We start from the raw sequence: 19,978 nt of genomic DNA, 5'->3' as shown, positions 1-19,978 counted from the left end.
CACAGGCACTGTTTTTTCAAAGCCTCCCTATATTTTTGTGCATTTATGCTGTGAACCTTTGAGAAGTAGCAAGCTTTTCTTTTTCTGGTGGAACCCAAGCATTTGCCACGTGGCTGTGCCTCCAAGGCCTCCAGCTCCCCTTAGATGTGCAGCATCTCTTAGGGACCCTGGGGAGACTTTGGCTTTACCTCCTCCCCTGCTTTCCCACTTTCACGGAATTCTCGACCTCACCCAGCCTCCTATGACTGCTTCTCCTTTCTGTCCTCCTCCACTTGGACTTGTTCCCATTCCTTACCCCTTCATTCCACCTATCCACAGCAGCCTTACCACAAGCTGTTGTGTAGTAAACGTTTAGCTGTTTGCTAAAGGTTTGGGGTGAAAAGGGAAATTATACTTCAACCCAAGTGGCACACAACATAGAACTGAATATTAGAAATCACTGAACTGAAAAGTAGCTGTTCTTGAAAATAAAGTTTTACTGGGTCAGCAACACCCATTCATTTACCTACAGTCTATTGCTGCTTTCACATTACAACAGCAGAGTCGAATAGACGCCAGAGACCCAGAGACTGTGCGGCGCACAAAACCAAAATACTTACTATTTGGCCCTTAAGAGGAAAAGTTTGCTGACCCCTGAACCCTACCACACTGTGAGGATCTTCTCGCTGCTGGTCCCTCTTTAGGCCTTGGCGTTCCAGCCTTTCTCCAGGTGTCTCTCACATTAGACACTTGTCCCTTTTGTTCAAACCTTTAATGCACTCTCAGGGTACCTCACTTCCACTCTGGGTTTTCTTGTAAATTCAGAACTTCATTTTTCTTTATCATACAGAGCAGATCACCTGGGCCTTCCTGACTCTGACCGTGCCCGGGAGTCCTAAAATTCCCATCCAGAAGATCCTCAGGGAATTGTCAGAAACAACAGCATCAAAAGCCCTCGAAAGAGATTAGGCCTCTCCTGTAGAAAGCAGAATAAAAAAACCCCCACATTTTTGGTAAATTTCCTTTATTTGTGTCCTACCTCTTTCCCACATCAATGTGCATTAACAGAAACCTGGCATTTCATATCTACACACATGTCAGAAATCCAAAATTCAACAGAGTACGCTGGAAGTGGTCACAGAAAAAGCTAAGGGGATGGGAGAGGCATTGGAGAGTTAACCAAGATGTAGGCAATTCAAGTTTTTCCAAGCAACACAAATACAGATTATGTCCTATTTTCTCCTAAAACGATATGAACATACAAAGCCCTATATTTATTGTCTGGCTTTTGCTCCCTTTGCTTCTGTCTAATAGCTTGTTTTTCATGACTGTTTATGAAAGCAAATGAAATGTGCATTGCTTTTTAAACATTCAGAATTGGTAATTTACTTGTTGAAGGTTTAATAATCATCTAGCCTGATCCTTCTCAGAGGGGCATTTGCATATGTCTGGGGATGTGTGGCTGGTTTACCAAGGGGTTACAGAAGTCTTGAGTGAAAATGGCATGGCTTCCTAGGAGAACATTTTTTCTAACATTATTCCAATAGTTCGAAGGGAAAATAGCATTATTTCTATATTAACACAAACACATAGATAAGGGAGCAGAAGGCAAATAATGCAGGAGATTTCAAGATAAAATCAGACAGAATATTGTGCTTTCAGGGATGCTTTAAGTTCTGCCTCCAAGGCTCTTAGGGCGATGCATTTGCTTCCCTTTACTAGTGGGGTCTGTGATGGAAAAGCTGTGCAAAACTGACTCACAGCCGGCCGTGCCGCCACCACATATAACCAGACACAACAGCAGCAGGCTGTGAGGGCAATGGTTGTCTTTACAAAAGTTCACCTAAAAATATTCCATATGACTGGATTTCACCTCATTCCTGCCAGGTTACCTGCTGAAAACACTTTGCCATCTTTCTTCCCATGCAAGTTGCATTAACCCAGCTCAGATTCACTCTCCCAGGAGCTCTCCCGAATAACTCCAGTCCAAAGGGACGTCTCTGTGGAACTCACAGCACTTCCTGTCTGTACCATTTTTTAAATAAACCATTGCTTTTAAGAGTAATATGTGCTCATTATTGAGAATACAGAAATTACAGAAAAATATAAAGAATATTAAAATTACCTCCATAAACAAGCTATTAGACAATATTAAAATTACCTCCATAAACAAGCTATTAGACATAAATAAGCCTCCACCCAGTGCTTAGTATTCTTAAGCCTCTTTGCATATCACTTTACATTTGCAGGGTTGTACCTTCAGATTACATTGTCTGTATAATATTAAGTTTTGTTTTTATGTCACCAAATGACTACCACTTCCCCTATCATTAAAAGCTATATCTAAACACATCCCATAATAGTCAACATTTCATGTGTTGTTTTCTGCCTATTAACATTATTGCATTCATTCACTTGCTCATTCATTCATTCTTTAAAGATTGATTAGTCACTTATAATGTACCAAACATTGTGATTATGTGTTTTCTTTCCCATGCCAAATTAACTTAAGAGTAAGGACCCCCTTTTAAATTCTTTTAAGCATCAGAGAGAAGGTGACCTTTTCTTTTTGCTGGGAAAGATTCATCCTGAGCTAACATCTGTTGTCAATCTTCCCCCTTTCTTCTTTCTTTCCTCCACAAAGCCCCAGTCCATAGTTGTATATTCTAGTTGTAAGTCCTTCTAGTTCTTCTATGTTAGCCGCCACCACAGCATGGCTACCGACAGATGAGTGATATGGTTCTGCGACCAGGAACCAAAGCTGGGCCGCCGCAGTGTTGAAAGCACCAAACTTTAACCACTAGACCATCAGGGATGGCTCCCCCTTTTCAAATTTGCCAAAATTTCTGAGTACAGACCTAATCAAATGAGAAGTGTAGAGTAAATATTTGAGAATTGATTTATCAAAATTTCATTTATCCTCACCTTTTTGGAAACATCAGGGTACATCTCAAATTGTATACATTTTCTGTTGACCACCTTTTAATAAAAGGAGGAAGTTCTTAATGAATTTGTCTCAAATTTCTCTTTTAAGATTGGAATTTTGACCACACTGCTCCACAGGAGCAAGGTTAGGCATTTGTGGCAACATATGGTAGATGAGGAATGAGCTAGAGTCTGTACCAAGCTTAAGACCTGTGTGCCCAGGCCAGGCGCAGGGGCAGAGAGAGCGATGCAGGTAACGAAGCAGACTCCGAAGACACAGCCGTGTGCTGAAGGACATGGGACGGTTCAAAGATGAGGCAGGTAACAGACGATGTGGGGAAGTCCTGTGAGGTAGAAAGGGAGCCTCTCTACCTGTCTTCCTTAATGAGAGAGGCCATGCCAAAGCCTTCTCCTTAAGGAAGAAGAGAGGCTTCAGCGTGGCCAAGGAAGCACTGCCATGTCTTGGAGTGTACAACCCTTCTTTGCATCTTGACTGTGATTAGGGGAGGAGGACATGCTATCTGAAGCTGACCCTCCTCCAAACCACCAGCTCCTGTTTACAGTCCCCTGTCACATCCAGGGTTCAGAAAAGAGACTCAAGGAAATATTTTGTTTGTTATGAGGGACTTGTATGTTTTCTGGAACAAGGCTCTTTTGATTTAGTTGCTCAACTCTGAGAACACTTTTCCTTTGGCAAAAGAGCAATGAGGAAACGTCAAGTTATATTAATCTCTCTTTACCTACTCAGTGTCTCAGTTTATGCCATACTTTCTTGTGCCCAACAGAGCAACCACAACAGAGAGCAATAAACAGTTTTTTTGAACTTGTAATCTGTGTGTAATGCTAGCATCATGATTATCAGCATACAAATTCTGGGTAGTTCAGTTGTCAACCATGTTGCCATCTAAATCAAAATATCCTGTTATTTCAGTGTCCTTCCTTAACAGTGTGCTATAAAGCTGGAGAACACCTCGATTTAATAGGTTAGTTGCAAAGGAGCCAAGGCATTTCAGCAGAAGATCTGAGACTCATAAAATCTTTGAAGTGACTTCACAGAGATGCAAATATGTGCACTTGAAGACGCTGAAGCTCTCCCAGGATCTGGTGAAGCTCCTTCCTCCCAGTTTGGATTATTGTCACTCCTTCACCCTCTTTCCTTGTGCTGAAAGCACACACGGTCTAGTCAGGGGAAAAGACTGCATTTAGGAAATGTGAACAGTTTCCATTACTTCAAGGAAGAAGCTGTTGCTTAGGATTTCTGTTTATATGTCTTTCTGTCTTAGCTTCTTTTTCTTTGATAGGGCCGAACCCACTCTTTTTAGACCTTTTGGAGTAAAATTTATGCTACATCAGTTTTCACTTTCTCTAGGAAAAAAGTAACTTCTGTTTATGTGAAAGGCATGAAATGATTTTAGGAGAGGAGTCAAGAGAAATATCTGGGAAAAAATTGAGCTGTGGATATTTCTTAAGCTCTATTTCCAAAGCACTTTGTACTATGCTCTGTATAAAAACATACTAATATTTAAATAGAATAATTTTTTTATACTAAAAGTAACTAGCTTACTTTCGTTTGGATTCAAAATACACCAAATTAACTAAGAAAGCATGACATTTAGGAATTTATTAAGTTAATAAACATGCGTTAACACTTTCTAAATAAGCTGTTCTGGAGTCTTGAATGGATCCATGTCTTTATAGATCCAGGCTTAACGCGCCGCCGCGCGTCGATGCCCCGCCTTGCAGCCCGCTGATTGGCCCCGCCCGACACAGGCCACGCCCACCGGCCGTTCCGACTTGACACTTTGCAAGCCTGGAGATTATTGTGTCTCATAACCAGACTCCAGAAGGTTCGCTCCGCCGGCTCTCAGGAATCCCGCCGATCTCCCCGAAAATGACGGCGTCTTGCGCGCCGCGCACGGCACCTCCCTGCCGCCCCGAGAGCCACTTCTCTTCTTGGGGCCTCGTTGGGGTCCTTTTGGGGGCCCTAGTGCTCCTGCTGCCCGTGTCCTCCGGTAGGAGCCTGGAGAGGGTGTGCGCTCCGGCGGCGAACGGAGCGGGTCGGGGAGCGGGCGGACCGGAGCCGAGGGCGGGGGAGCCTCGCTCGGTGGGTCGGGTGGGAGGCGCGGGGCTGGGTCGAGCCGGGCCGTGCGGAGTTGGCGCTCCGTGGCCAGGCTTCCCCCCGGGTGGTGCTGTGCGGGGCTCCGGGGGGGTGAGGACCGCGTAGTGCGGGGGGCGGAGGCGTGCTTGGTGGTCGGCACTGAGCGGGGCGGGGTGGTGGGTGCGGCCGGCGTTTACCGGGGCCAAGCCGCGTCCCTGGCCAAAGCTTGCAGGGCGGTGCCCGCGCTGAGCCAAGTCGGGATGGGCGCGCGGACCGCTGCTTGCGGCGAGGGCTTGCTCTTGAGTGCCCGGGTGCGCGGGGGTGTTGCTAGGACTCGGGCTGTGCCCGTGGGGAGGGTTTGCCCTTGTTCCCTGGGCAGGGTGGTGCCTTGTTGAGAGGGGTGTTGGTGCCCCGCTGGGCTGGGCTGCGGAAGCCCCGGCGGGTGTTATCGGGTGTGTGCTTTGTGGAAGTGGCCAGCCCCGCGGTGCCGAGTGTGGGGCAAGGAGGCTCACTGCTCGCTGTGTAAGGGGGCTGGGAAGTGCATGGTGTGCCCGTAGCGCTTGAGTGAGAGCAGGTTCTGGGGGCCTGGGGTTTAGAGGGTTTGGGAAGGGCGCTGTGCTTTTGTACCTGACGTTCACAGGCTCCGTGTTGCCCAAGATCTTATTGGTATCCGTTTGCAGGCTGTTGCTTTTTTTTTCTTTTTTTGCCATGAAGCTATCTTCCTGTTCCCATCCAGTACAGACAGTATCCAGTTCTGTTACCGAATGGCTTTTTGGCATTGTTCCCTTCTTTGCATTAAATTGGATCATATTTGAGGGGATATCCGAAGTAACATAAAAAGCATAAGTAGCCAAACCTAGTGAGAAATGATTATCCTAAGAGATGAACGATAAATAATATTAGTCTGGATTTCCTCTGCAGCTCAAAAACTATAGCTGAAGGCCCATCTACTAAGTTTGTTTTGTTGAATGGAAATAAGTACTGTAAAAACTATATATGGCGGCCGGGCCGGTAGCCTAGCTGTTGAGTTCGCCGCTCTGCATCAGCGGCCCAGGAATTCTCAGGTTCAGATCCTGGGCGCCTACGACGCACCGCTTGTCAAGCCATGCTGTGGCAGCGTCCCATATAAAGTCAAGGAGGATGGGCACCGTTGTTAGCCCAGGGCCAATCTTCCTCAGCAAAAAGAGGAGGATTGGCAACGGATGTTAGCTCAGGGCTAATCTTCCTCACACACACATACACAAAATATATATGTATGTATAAAACTTAATCAAAGGACAGCCATTTTTAGTACTTTGGTATATTTCCTATGTCTTCATATGCACGTGTGTTTCTATGTCCAAGTTATTTTCAAGATCCTATTACGTATGCAGTTTGTATGCTGCATTCTTTCCTTAACAGCGTTCATTCCACAAAGATTTGCCTTCTCTGAGCCAGGTCCTGTGCTGGTCCTGAGGATACACTGGTGAAGAATAACAAACCATTCCTGTTTTCATGATCTTTGTCTGTTTGCACGCGTGCGTACACACACGAATATAAGCAGGGACTGTGTTTTGCTCACTGTTATATCTCAGTAGGTAGTCAAGAAATATTTGCTAAAATTTATTGGGAGTGGCAGACAGTAACCAAAACATAACACTAATGAATATATTATAACCCAAGAGAGGTGCTCTGGAGGAAAGGAGCATGAGTCTCTGAGAGCATTTAACAGGTGACTGGAGGCAGGGAAGACCTTTCTGCTCATCACACAGGCCAACTCTGCCACTTGGGGGCTTCTGCACTTGTATTCCCTCAGCCTTGGAACATTCTCCTCCTGCCTCTTGCATAATTGGCTACTTCTTAGTCTTCAAACTCAGTTGAGATGTTACCCCCATCAGAGGGACCTTCTCTGACCACCTTGTCTCAGGTAGACCCCCACACACTCTCCAGCCTAAATCCCCCCTAGCTTGTAGTCACCCTTCCCAAACTATCTTTTCTGTGATCTCCCCCCTAGAATGCAGAGATCTTGTCTATCTTGTCAGACTTCTGGTTCCAAGTGCCCATTTCTTTTTGCCTCAGTATGAACACTCCCGTATTATTATTAAGTAGCAGAAAATTAAACATAGTATTCGGCTGGGGCCAGAGCCCAGGAAAATATTCCTCCTGCCTCCAGGAGGAAGGTTCTTTAAAGTGCCATGCTTAGGATGGCCTTTCTGTGGTGTCTAAAAAGCTAAGGCTGGGACAGCTGAGGTCGGAGAGGCTCTGTCTTCCCTGTTAGTAGACTCTCCAGGGCTCACAGTATTGCAGGCTTGCTTGTTACAGATCATGAACAAGGTCATTTCTGTGGAGGAGGGGGGTGGGTGGTGGAACAGTGGTGGTAAGAAGAAAACAGAGGGAATTTTTTAAAGAAGAATAACGTTTAGAATAGGCTTAAAGCTAGAAGTGGAAGGAGACTTTGAAAGCTATTTAAAATAGAGGAAAATACATAACTAAAATGAATAGGATGCATCATGGAAGGTAACAAAACTAGAAATGAAGAGGAGAAAGTTGACTTTGTTGAAAAGTTGAAAGACAAAGTTAAGGTTAAGGTTTAAAAGTAAAATCAGGAGAGGTATGAGACTTAGAGGACTAGAAATGAGAACTCGCTATGCCGGGCAGGGGAGAATGTGGATGAAATAAACAGAGCACTTTTGAAGCAGCTCATGAGGAGAAGGTTTTATAAGCAGACACCGTTGTGCCTTGTCATCTCAGAGGTAGTTGGCAAATGTTATGAGGTCACAGAAGGGAACATTTGTCAAATTTCAGGAGCATTCTCTTTCCTCCAGGAGTCTGCTTTTTTGACAAAACCCCCAATCTCCTGTTATGGGTGGTCTCTCTTGTCTACTTTAGGTCTTTTCTTTCTTTCCAGTAAAGAAGCCAAGATCAATAAGTGCTTACAGGGTAGTTAGTTAGTTTCCTTCCTCTGCATGTTACAGTGCAAAGAGAGCAATCCTTATCTGGTCAATTGCTGGGTTACCAGAATCCTGGGAGATGGGCAACAAAAGAAACTACGTGGCCAAATCTCTCTCCAGTGCATAAAGCTTTAAGATGATGATTTTCAATATTAGATTCATTACAGTATATTCTTCTCCATTGTTCTCTGTTTGACAGCAGTGGTACTTTGAGTACCAAATGTTTTTGAATAGCTACTATGAGGGACATACTATGCTAGGTGTTACTGCCACATGGATGAATGGGGTCAGCCATGTTAACTCTTCTACTCAAAAACATGTGATAGGGCCGGCCCCGTGGCTTAGCGGTTAAGTGCACGCGCTCCACTGCTGGCGGCCCGGGTTCGGATCCCCGGCGCGCACGGACTCACCGCTTCTCCAGCCATGCTGAGGCTGCGTCCCACATACAGCAACTAGAAGGATGTGCAACTATGACATACAACTATCTGCTGGGGCTTTGGGGGAAAAATAAAAAATAAATAAATAAATAAATAAACATGTGATAGTGACGTGAGACATCCACGCAGAGGGAAGTTCAAGAGAAGGTGACTGGTCTGCTTCCCTGGGGAAACAGAAAGTACTTCCTAGAAGAGATGTTCAGTGGATTAAATCTAAGAAGACGAGAGTTGAGCAGGAGTTGCTGCTGAGCAGGTGGGATGGGTGTTCTGAGCAGAGGGAGCAGTGTAAGCAAAGACTCAGAGACGTGACAAGGCTCGGGGATTCATGGACTGCCAAGCTACCCAGAGAGGCAGCAGTAGGGCAAAAGAGGCAAGAAAAAGGAGAGGACTAGATCACAGTGAACAATTATGAAAAGCAGCAGGATAGTCAGGAATGAACAATCACCATCATAAAATTCAGAGACGATATTGTTACCTGTCCTTGTAGGGCACCTTGAGCCCTTCTGTTTGACTTAGCACAACACAGATCTATACTGGGTTTGCTTTAATTTCCCAGGCTCGGTAGAAGACCATTTCTTGAGGACTAACTTGCAGACAGAGTGTGTTGGTGTAAGCACGCGAGGGTCCAGATGGGAGGCCGGGCCGGGAAGCAGTGTTGGTAGGAACCAGGCTGCCTGGCTTGGCTCCTGGGTCTGCTCCTACGGGAATGTTTCTTGGGCAAGTTACTTCACCTTACTGTGCCTCAGTTTGCGCATCTTAAGGAGGGGGAAATAGGACCTGTGGAACTATTATGGAAGAGTAATCTCAACTCATGGATGATTATGAAGATTAAGTTAGTTTAAAAGCACTTAAAATAATGGTTGGCACAAGTATTATTGTTTGCTATTTCTAAAATTATTACTATCATCACTATCATTGTTTTTGGAACCAACTACTGAAATCTTTCATTAACATATTTTAGGAAAAAACTCACAATATTTGGAGTTCACCTTTGATAATATTAAAATACTGTTTCTAATAACAGCAGTAATGGAGAATGAACTCAATAAAATAATAAACTAAGCATAAATATTTTGACATGAAAGAAATGAAAAACTCTGATACTTGGAAATGTCTAAAACTAAACCAACAAAATAAAATTGAAGACAAACATAAAAACAGCAAAGAAAAAAATATGATTTGCAGATATCTCTGGGACAGGTTGGCTGATCAGTAAAGATTTGAATTTGGACCTTAGAGTGTATAGAACCGATACCCGTGCTCAGTCAGCTCTGGCCTGAGGTCCTAGAAATGCAGTGATGAGTGAGACATGGTCCTCAAGAAGGTGACAGTCTCGCAAGGAGTGTCAACAATAAAGAATTACAGTATGAAAAGTGCTGTGAAAGAAGTAAATTGGGGCAGCGTGAGGACACCTAACCCAGTGTTTTGATTGAGAGATGTCAGGAGGTTCAAGGAAGAAGTGGCGTCTAGGATGAAACTGAAGGATGAGCGGGTGGGAGGAGTGGCAGGGTCTCTGGTCAAAGCTGGAGTAAAATGGTGCATGGAGGCCGAGAGTGCTAATGTCATTTAAGTAATTTAACAGGCACTACGTGGAATGGAATATGGCTTGAGAATAGTGTGCAAGAGTGAGCAGCGTCCTGAGAGTGACAGGTTTTAAGAGTCTGTTAGCCGTGTTAAGGAGGCTTAGACATTATCTTGAGGGCTGGGGATCCATTGACAGGCATGTGACTTGGAAGAGGGTTGGTCACTGTATCATATCAGTATTACTCTGGTAGCAGTGTGAAAAATGAATTGAAGGAAAGGTGGCAAGATGGGTAAGAAAAGTTTACATTAATTCTGTGCTACCTACCTGCTGCCAGGCTGGTGAAAGAGGTAAAATGCTTTATTTTTGTGTTCTTATCCTCTTCTTCCTAGATGCCTGTCGTGATCCACCAAGATTCAATTCTATGAAGCTGAAAGGTGTCACTCAATCCTCTTATAGTCCTGGGGACACAATAGAATATGTGTGTCTTCCAGGATACAAGCTTGAGAGACCTCCTCTTAACACCTCTGCTGCCTGTCAGCCTGATAACACATGGACACCTCTCCAGGAGGCTTGTACAAGTCAGTAAACAAAACTTTTTGGTTTTTTTTTTTATTGCCCTAGAGATATTCACACATTTTAGGATGCACATTCCACTACTGTAATGATGGTTTTCTCATGCGAATGTAGGTTTTAGAGAGCAATGTAGTTTTTCAGGCTTTGAAAAATCTCCAGGGAATCTTTTTCTTGGCAGTTGGTTGCCTGGGTAAATGTGAATCTTAAGTTTGGCCTTATAATAGTCCAGGAAAATAAATAATAGTCTATGCATTCAAAAGAACAGTGTAGAATTTTGATTTTGATTCAAATCTGTTTTGAAATTGGTATAAAACAATTAATCTGAAAATTATCTTTTAGGAAAATTATGTCCACCTCTACAAGAACCCACAAATGGCAGAATAAACTATGTAAATGGAACTTTGGAGTTTGGTTCACAGGTTCGCTATGTTTGTAATGAGGGGTAAGTAAGTTGCTCCTTAGAGGAAATAAGGTAAATGTTATGAATTCCATTTTTGTTTTGCTTCTCTTCTTGAGCGTTCCCATAAAGTTGATTTCATTTTTCTTTCTATGTGACAAATTGTACTTGTAGCCAAACAAGTCTTGGGATTTTTATGGAGACTGAAAAGATGTGTAATTAATAGAAAGAAATTTAAATTGAAGGCAAGAAAAATTGTATAATACTATATGTAATGATAAGCCTATCACAAGCACTGAAAATGTAGTAACCATGGTGACTTTATCATTGACATCAAAGTGCACCCTATTTAAAATGACTGACTCTCAGAGTTGAAGTGCGGCTTATGGAAATGGGAAGTAGAATTGCCATCCAAAGATATTCTTGTATTGAAATAACTCTGTAAGCTGTTAGCACACCAAAATTGCCCTGGTTAGCCTGGACCATAATGTTGATCAAGATTTCTAAGTTGGAAAACTTTATCTTTGAGACTGCTGCAAAGGAATGGAGCATCTCAAAAAGAGGTACTGAGCACTTAGTTATAACCTTTGTTCTATGGGGCTCTTTTAATAGTCTATATTGGAAATACTGAGCATTTATGAAAAATGTATATTTAGAGGGTAAATGTAATACACTGTAGAAATGCAACTGATTTTTTTATATCGACTTTGTATCCTGCTACTTTGCTGAACTGATTTATTAGTTCTATGTTTTGCGAGTGTGTGCGTGTAATCTTTAGCATTTGCTACATATGAGTTCATATCATCCGCGAACAATGATAACTTAATACTGCTTTTCAAGTGTAAAAGCCTCTTATTTTTTTTCGTTCCTAATTACTCTGTCTAGAACTTCTAGTGCTATGTTGAAAAGAAATGGTAAAAGCAGGCATCCTTGTCTTGTTTCTAATCTTAGAGGAAAAGCTTTCAGCTTTTCACCATTGAATATGATGTTTGCTGTGGGTTTTTGATGTATGGTGTTTATTGTCTTGAAATATTTTCCTTCTGTTCCTAGTTTGTTGAGTATTTTTATCATGAAAGCATATTGAATTTTGTCAAGTGCTTTTTCTGCAACAATTGAGTGTCACATGGTTTTTTTCCTTTTGTTCTGTTGATGTGGCATACTACATTGATCGATTTTCATGGTTGAGCCATCTTTATATTCTAGGAATAACACCCACTTGGTCATAAATGTTTGGTAGAATTCACCAGTGTAACCATGAGGTCCAGGGCTTTTCTTTATTGGGAAATTTTTGATTATTGTTTCAATTTCCTTACTAGTTATAGGTCTATTCATATTTTCTATTTTTTAATGATTTAGTCTTGGTATGTTTTGTGTTTCTAGGAATTTGTCCATTTTATCTAGGTTATCCAATTTATTGGCATAAAATTTTTCATAGTACTCTCCTGTAATATTTTCTATTTCTGTGGAAGTGATAGTAATGTCTCCACTTACATTTCTGATTTTAGTAATTTGAGTCTTCTCTTTTTCCTTAGTCCATCTAGCTAAAGAGTTGTCAATTTTGTTCATCCTTCCAAATAACCAACTTTGGGTTTCATTGATTTTCTCTATTGTTTTTTTCTTCTCTGTTTTGTTTATCTCTGCTCTAATCTTTATTTTATACTTACTTCTGCTAGCTTTGGTTTAGTTCTTCTTTTTCTAGTTCCTTAAGTTGTAAAGTTAGGTTGTTGATTTCAGATCCCTCAATTTTTTTAATGTAAGCATTTATAGCTATACATTTCCCCCTTGGCACTGCTTTTGCTGCATCCCATAAGATGTGGTATGTTATGTTTTCATTTTCATTTATCTCAAAGTATTTTCTAATTTTCCTTCTAATTTCTTTTTTGATCCAGTGGCTGTTTAAATCCGTGTTGTTTAATTTTTACAATTTTGTGAATTTTCCAGTTTTCTTTTTGATATTAATTTTTAACTTTTTCCCATTGTGGTCAGAGCAGATACTTTGTATGATATCTTTGTAAATTTATTGATTAATTAATATTAATTTGTCACCTGCATAATTATGATGTTATGTATTACGTTTTTTAGTCTATAATTAATTCTGTTATTAATAACATTAATTTGTGTTATTAATTTGTGGCCTAACATATGGTTTATCTTGGAAAATATCCATGTGCACTTGAGAAGACTACATATTCCATTATTGGGTAGAGTGGTCTGAATATGTCTGTGAGATCTAGTTGGTTTATTTTGTTGTTCAAGTCTTCTATTTCCTTACTTTACTTCTGTCTAGTTGTTCTATTCATTATTGTGAATGGGGTATTGAAGTCTTCAACTGTTATTGTAGATATGCCTATTAGGTAGAAATGTGTATTTATCCCTTCAATTCTGTCAGTTTTTCCTTCATGTATTTTGATAGCCTGTCATTAGGTGCATAAATGTTTATGATTGTTATATCTTCTTGCAGTATTGAACTCTTATTGATATGTGTCTTTCTTTATCTCTTGAACCTTTTTTGATTTAAAGTCTAATTTGTCTGATATTAGTATAGCCACCTCTGCCTTCTCTTGTTTATTATTTTCAGGGAATAACTGTTTCCATCCTTTCACTTACAACTTGTTTTTTCTTTGGATCTCAAGTGAGTCTTGTAGACTGTGTATAGTTGAATCATGTGTTTTTATCCATTCTGCCAATCTCTGTCTTTTGATTGGAGAGTTCAATCCATTTACATTTAATGTAATTACTGACAAGGAGGGACTTGCTTCTGTCATTTTGCTATTTCTTTTCTATATGTGTTATGGCTTTTTTTGTCCCTGATTTCCTGTATTACTATTTTCTTCTATGTTCAGTTGATTTATGTAGTGAAATGTTTAAATTCTTTTCTCGTGTCCTTTTGTGTATATTCTATAGCTATTTTCTTTGTGGTTACCATAAGGATTGCACTTAACATCCTATAGTTATAACACTCTAATTTTAATTTGTACCAACTTAGCGTCAATAAATTATAAAAACTTCTCCTTTACAGATCCATCTCCAACCCTTTTGGTTTTTGACGTCATACTAGCCTCTACACTAATAATTGTAATACTAACTTTACACTAATAATTTCTCTATTTCTTTAAAAAGATTAGTCTCTTAAATCACATAGAAAACAGAAATTGCAGTTACAAACTATTATTACATTAATACTAGCTTTCATACATGCCCATATCTTTACCATTAGTTAGATATTTATTTACCCATATGGCTTTGAGTTACTTTCTAGTGTCCTTTCATTTCACCTTGAAAGACTCCCTTGAGTATTTCTTCTGGGCTGGTGGTCTAGTGGTCACTAACTCCCTCAGCTTTTATTTCTGGGAATGTCTTAATTTTTCCCTTGATTTTGAAGGACAGTTTTACTGGATAGAGGATTTTTGGCTGACTGTTTTCTTTTTCTTTTAGCACTTTTGAATATATTGGCCAGCTGTCTTATGGCCTCCAAGTTTCTGATTAGAAATCTTCTGATAATTTTATTTAAAACCCCTTGTACATGATGATTCACTTCTTTCTTAAGCTTTCAAGATTCTCCCTTTGTCTTTTGAAAGTTTTATTATTATGTGTCTTACTATGGATCTCTTTGAGTTCATCTCACTTGGAGTTTGTTGAGTTTTTGGATATTTATGTTCATGTATTTCATCAAATTTGGGAAGTTTCCAGCCATTATTTCTTCACATATTCTCTCTACCCCTTTCTTTCTGTCTATTCCTTCTGAAAGTCTCACAGTGTATATGTTGGTCTGCTTGTTGGTGTCCTACAGGTTCCTTAGGCTCTGTTCACTTTTCTTCAATCTTTTTTCTTTCTGTTCCTCAATAATTTCCATTGTCCTATCTTCAAGTTCGGTGATTCTTTCTTCTGGCTTCTCAAATCTGCCTTTAATTCCTCTAATTAATTTTTCATTGCAGTTGTACTTTTCAACTCTATAATTTACTTTTGGTTTCTTTTTAAGTTTTCTATCTCCTAATTGATATTTCCATTTTGTTCACACATTGTTTTCTTGACTTTCTACACTTCTTCTGTTAGTTCTTTGAGCATCTTTAAGATAGTTTTTTCTTTTTCTTTTCAAATTTTATTGAGGCCTCAGGGCCTTGGGGCTGGGTCAGGAGGCCACCCTGTAGGCAAGGGAGGAGCCAGTGGAGAGGTCTTATTTAACCTTTTTCTTGGGGCACAGATTCTTGGTGAGGCCACAGTTTTTGCAGTAGTTGACAGCACAAGGGTGCAGGTGAGCGTAATACTTGTGGCAGATCATCTTGTTGCCATTGTATTTCTGGGTGAGCTGGCAGAAGGAAGGCTTGATGATGCCACCACACAGGTGAAGCACCAAGTACAGGGTAGACTCTTTCTGGATATTATAGTCTGAGAGAATGTGGCTATCCTCCAGCTGTTTGCCCACAAATATCAGACACTGTTGTCTTGGATTTTGGTTTTGACATTCTCAATGGTGTCACTGAGAATGGTGTCACTCGAGGCTCAACCTCGAGAGTGATGGGCTTGCCTGTCAGGGTTTTCACAAAGATCTGCATCTCTGCATCTACTGCTCAGCCTCTCATTGAAGAAAAAGAGGGCAGTGGAAGTAGAAACCACTAATTTGCCACCAAGACACCTGTGCAAGACACTTATTTGAAAGTCTTTGTTTATTAGTTCTGCCATTAGATCTTTTTCAGGGACAGTACCTTTTGATTTATTTTTTCCTTTGAATGGACCATACTTCCTGTTCCTTTGTATGCCTTGTGATTTTTTGTTGATCTGGACATTTGAAGCTAATAATGTGGTAACTGGAAATCAGATTATCCCCATTTCCTAAAGCTTGATATTTTATGTTATTATTTTGGGTTTTTTTGTTTGTTTGTTTTGATTGTTGTAGGGTGTTTCTGTGCTGAGGATCAGCCTGATGTGTAAACTGAAGGTCTTCTCAGGTCTTTTCTGAGTCTATCCCTGGGCAAGCATAGTCACTTTCTAGTTTTCCCCACATATGCAGTTGTTTTCAAATGTTCTAGTTTTTAATATCTGGCTCCTGAAGGAGGAAAACGTGCAAAATGAAGGGGACAGCAAAGGGCACTGGATCTTTAAATCCCTTGAAAGTCACTTCAGCTGGCGTGGAAGGGGCTTGCAAGAGTGGGAGTAGGTGTCACAACAATGACCACCCACCTCTTTGTCTGCTTCTCTGTGATCAGAGGCAGCAATCAGTGATAAGAGCACAGATCCCTGATAATTGGAGGACAGAGTCCTTTTTGCCCAGCCTGCTTCCTACAGGCTGCTTGTAAGCTGCTCCAGGAACACATACACAGTCGCCTGTTGTGGGTAGGGGATGGGTAGCTGCCACTGTCCTAGGAGCTGAAATTGACTGAAATTAAGGCAAATTACCTGTCTAAGCCTTCCCCTGGAAATTGCAAGCTACTAACATACTCTAGATTTCCAAAATACTTACATCAGGCAGATTCTACTAGTGCAATTGTTATCTAAGTGAAAGAGAGATTCTTGGTGATTCCTGCTCTGCCATCATCCCAGAATCTTCTCCTAATACATTCTAACATGGAAGCAATGAGTGAGCCTTGGGGGAAAAGTCAACTGTAAGCATGTACAGGCAGTTTCACTTACTATTTTTCAATTTTATCAAGTACAAATATTTGAACATCCAGTTAATAGTAAGAGAGAGAGATCTGCTAGGCATTTTGAGGAATACCAAAAGTTTAAGACAGATACTCTTCTCAAAGAAGCTATAGCCTTCTTGAGAAATGCAATATATCCAGAGAAGTGTCAAAGCAAAATAGTACATGAGAAGTACCAAATACATAGGATTACTCATGATCATTACAATGAGAGTCCAGAAGGAGGAGAGAGTACTGTGAATTTAAATCATCAGAGAAGATTTCATCCAGCAGTGTTCCTGAGCTATTCCTCGAAAGATATTCTGATCTAAAGAATATTAATAAGAGCTAAAACTTACCTAGCACTCACTGTGTGCCAGATGCTAACTCCTCTAATCCTCAGAACAACCCCCTGAGGTATGTACTGTATCCCCTATCATAGATGAGGAAGCTGAGCAAGAGAAACATTAAGGGACTTTCCCAAGCTCAAATAATAAGTCAGTCATGGAGCTGGAACTCGAATCCAGGCGGGCAAGCTCTGGGGCCTGTTCTCTCTACTCACTCGTTGTCCTTACTGAGCAGAATGGCATGAGCAAGGACATAGAAATGAATGTGTAATGTGATTGCCAGAGATAGCGAAGAGTCTAGACCAACAGGTATGACAGATTTATTTAGACATTTTTGCTATTGGCAAATGTGTTTTCAAGTGCAGAAACTCTTTAATTAAATTGCATATTTTATTAGTACTTTGATTATATTCTGTCACTTTAGAAACTTCTCAAACTACTTTAGTGCAGAAAAACAACCATGTAAAAATTTTTTTCATTTTTATGTTCATCTTGTTAACTGGTAAAAAACAGAGTAACCTTTTCTTTTCTCATTTAGTTATTACTTAACTGGACAAAATATTCTAACATGTAAACTTGTTGGAGATAATGTGCATTGGAGTGATATTATCCCACAGTGCAATAGTAAGTAAATTCTCACTTTAGAATTTAGACCAGCAATTCTCAAACTTTTTGGCCTCAGGACCCCATTATGCTTTTAAATTAACAAAGATCCCAAAGAGCTTTTCTTTATGTGGGTTATGTCTATTGACATTCATTATATTGGAATTAAAACTGAGAAGTTTTTTAAATAATTTGTTAACTCATTTTTAAGAACAGTAAGCTCAATACATGTTAACATATGCAACATATTCTTATGAAAAATCAATTTTCCAAAATAAATAGTGAGAATAGTGGCATTGTTTTACATTATTGCAAATCTCTTCATATCTTTCTTAAAGGATGACATCTGGATTGAGTTTGTTGCATTATCACACAATTTGTAGCCTCTGGAAAATTTCACCATACACTTGTAAGGATGAAAGTGAAAAAAGAATAATATCTTGGTACTGTAAACAACCAATTTAACAAATGGATATGTTTATAAATTATAAAGCATTTCTCAACTAGCAATGAGTATTATTTTTAATCACAAGCATATTTTCTGCTTAAATTGTCAGCATCTCTTATGATGAGAACAAAACATAGCATGGCCTTACAGATGAATGTAATAGATATTTTATATAGGTATTTAAGAAAATAGGTTTTATCTGAAAGTTAATTTCTATGTTAATGGCTTGAATTTGAGATAATACAATTTATCTTAGAAACCTTCTTCTAAATGAATATTGGATTCACAACTAGATTGTACAAATCATATGTTAATTAATCTGTAGAAGGAGTTCATAGGACTTTACTAATGCTGTCTTAATCTTTTCCCTTTCCTTTTGCCTTTCATGCTCTCCTTTTTTTCCTTTTTAAGAGCTGTATTGTCAACCACCTCCAAAAATACAAAATGGAAAATACACCAGAAGCGACCAGGAGAAATTTACATACAATGATGTAGTAACTTATAGTTGTGATCCTTCAGATGGACCAGAAGTGAATATTCGCTTGTTGGAGAGAGCAAGCTTGTTTGTTCTGGGAATAACACATGGAGTAGTGACCCTCCTATGTGTAAAGGTAAAAATATTTCCATTTATTTCTGTCTTCATTTGTAAATACTGTAGAAACACTTTGTAAATAGTTTTACCTACAGCTAAACAAAATAATCATGTGTGTGTCCTCCTCCTGTTAAGTTGACTTCTAATTTATTTTCATATAGGTCAAATTGAGTCAAAAACAGTTTTCTTTGCAGAGTTCCCCACCCCTCACCTCACATATTCTTGGCATTCCAATTTTACATTGTGAACTACTGTGTATATGCCCGAGTTAGGATTTTTTTGCTTGAAACTATCAAAAAACAACACACACTGGCTTAAAAATAAGAAAGTTTTAGCTTGTATTACAAGAAGTCTGAGAGCTGTGGCTATAGGAAATGGTAGAGTAAATTGTAAAATACTAGCTCTCTTACTGATAAGATTGATAAATATGACAGAACATATTTAAAAAGGAATATTTCAGGCATTTGAGAGTGACCAAAAGCAGGGAGGCATTGGAGGGGATTTGACTCTTGAAAGAAAGGAACCACTGAATAACAACAAAATCTTTACTCTTTTCAACTGCACTTGGAACATTTTATAATACCATATTCTAGGCAATAGATAATTTTTAACAAATTTCAAAAAGTTGAAATCATTCACAGTACATTATCTGTTCACAATGGAATGAATGTAGAAATCAAAACAAAGATATCTGTAAAATCCCCAAATATATGAAAATTATGTGAGATACTATTAACAATTGAATCAAAGAAGTCACAAGGGATACTAGAAAGTGTTTTGGATTGAATAAAAATGAAAACATTACATATCAGAATTTGTGGGATACAGCAAAAGCATTGCATAGAGGGTATTTATAGCATGAAATACTTATCTTAGAAAAAGAGAAAAGTCTCAAATTATTAATCTACGCTTCTACCTTAAGAAAATAAAGAGAAGAGCAAATTAAATGCAAAAGAGGGAAACAGAAGGAAATAGGATAGAAAGAAATCAATGATATTGAAAAGAGAAAAAAAGTAGAGAATCAATGAAACCAACACCTTTTTCTTGGAGAAGATCAGTAAAATGGATAGACTAGAGCCAGTCTGACACAAAGAAAGGAGATGTAAATTACCAACATCGAGAATGAAAAAGAAGACATCACTAAATATCCTGCAGACACTGAAAGGATAATAAGGGAATAAAACAAACAACTTTATGCCTATAAATTTGACAACTTAAACCGTCTCACAAAGAGCACTACAGGCCCCATGTGCTCTCTGGGGAATTTTACCAAACATTCAAGGGAAAAATAGTAGCAGCTCTACACAAACTCTTCAAGAAAATAGAAGAGGAGGGAATACGTGTTGACTTATATCCCGAGAAAGGCATTTCCATAAAACCAAAACAAGATAAAAACTTTGCAAGAAAATAACAAACATCCATAATGAACATGGAATCAAAACTTCTTAACAAAATATTAACTAATGAAATCCTGTCATATACAAAAATAATCATAATCAAGTAAAT

General features: G+C 39.6%; 1 protein-coding gene and 1 pseudogene across 7 annotated transcripts in view; one reads left to right on the top strand and one right to left on the bottom strand.

Annotated features, from left to right (window-relative positions):
- Positions 1-4,744: 4,744 nt before the first annotated feature.
- LOC131404737 (membrane cofactor protein-like) overlaps positions 4,745-19,978 on the top strand; it is a 29,717-nt gene continuing 14,483 nt past the window's right edge. For all 7 annotated transcript variants that reach the window (XM_058539743.1, XM_058539747.1, XM_058539740.1 and 4 more), the window contains exons 1-5: positions 4,745-4,916; positions 10,284-10,472; positions 10,807-10,909; positions 17,368-17,453; positions 18,292-18,491. In XM_058539743.1, coding sequence (XP_058395726.1) covers positions 4,796-4,916; positions 10,284-10,472; positions 10,807-10,909; positions 17,368-17,453; positions 18,292-18,491 — 699 coding nt within the window. In that variant the 5' untranslated portion in view covers positions 4,745-4,795. The remainder of the gene's footprint in view (positions 4,917-10,283; positions 10,473-10,806; positions 10,910-17,367; positions 17,454-18,291; positions 18,492-19,978) is intronic.
- On the bottom strand, positions 15,039-15,420 carry LOC131404744 (ubiquitin-like; annotated as a pseudogene).

The sequence above is a fragment of the Diceros bicornis genome, chromosome 4 (assembly GCF_020826845.1).
Source record: "Diceros bicornis minor isolate mBicDic1 chromosome 4, mDicBic1.mat.cur, whole genome shotgun sequence".
NCBI lineage: Eukaryota > Metazoa > Chordata > Mammalia > Perissodactyla > Rhinocerotidae > Diceros > Diceros bicornis.
This window is presented reverse-complemented; position numbering and strand designations above follow the sequence as displayed.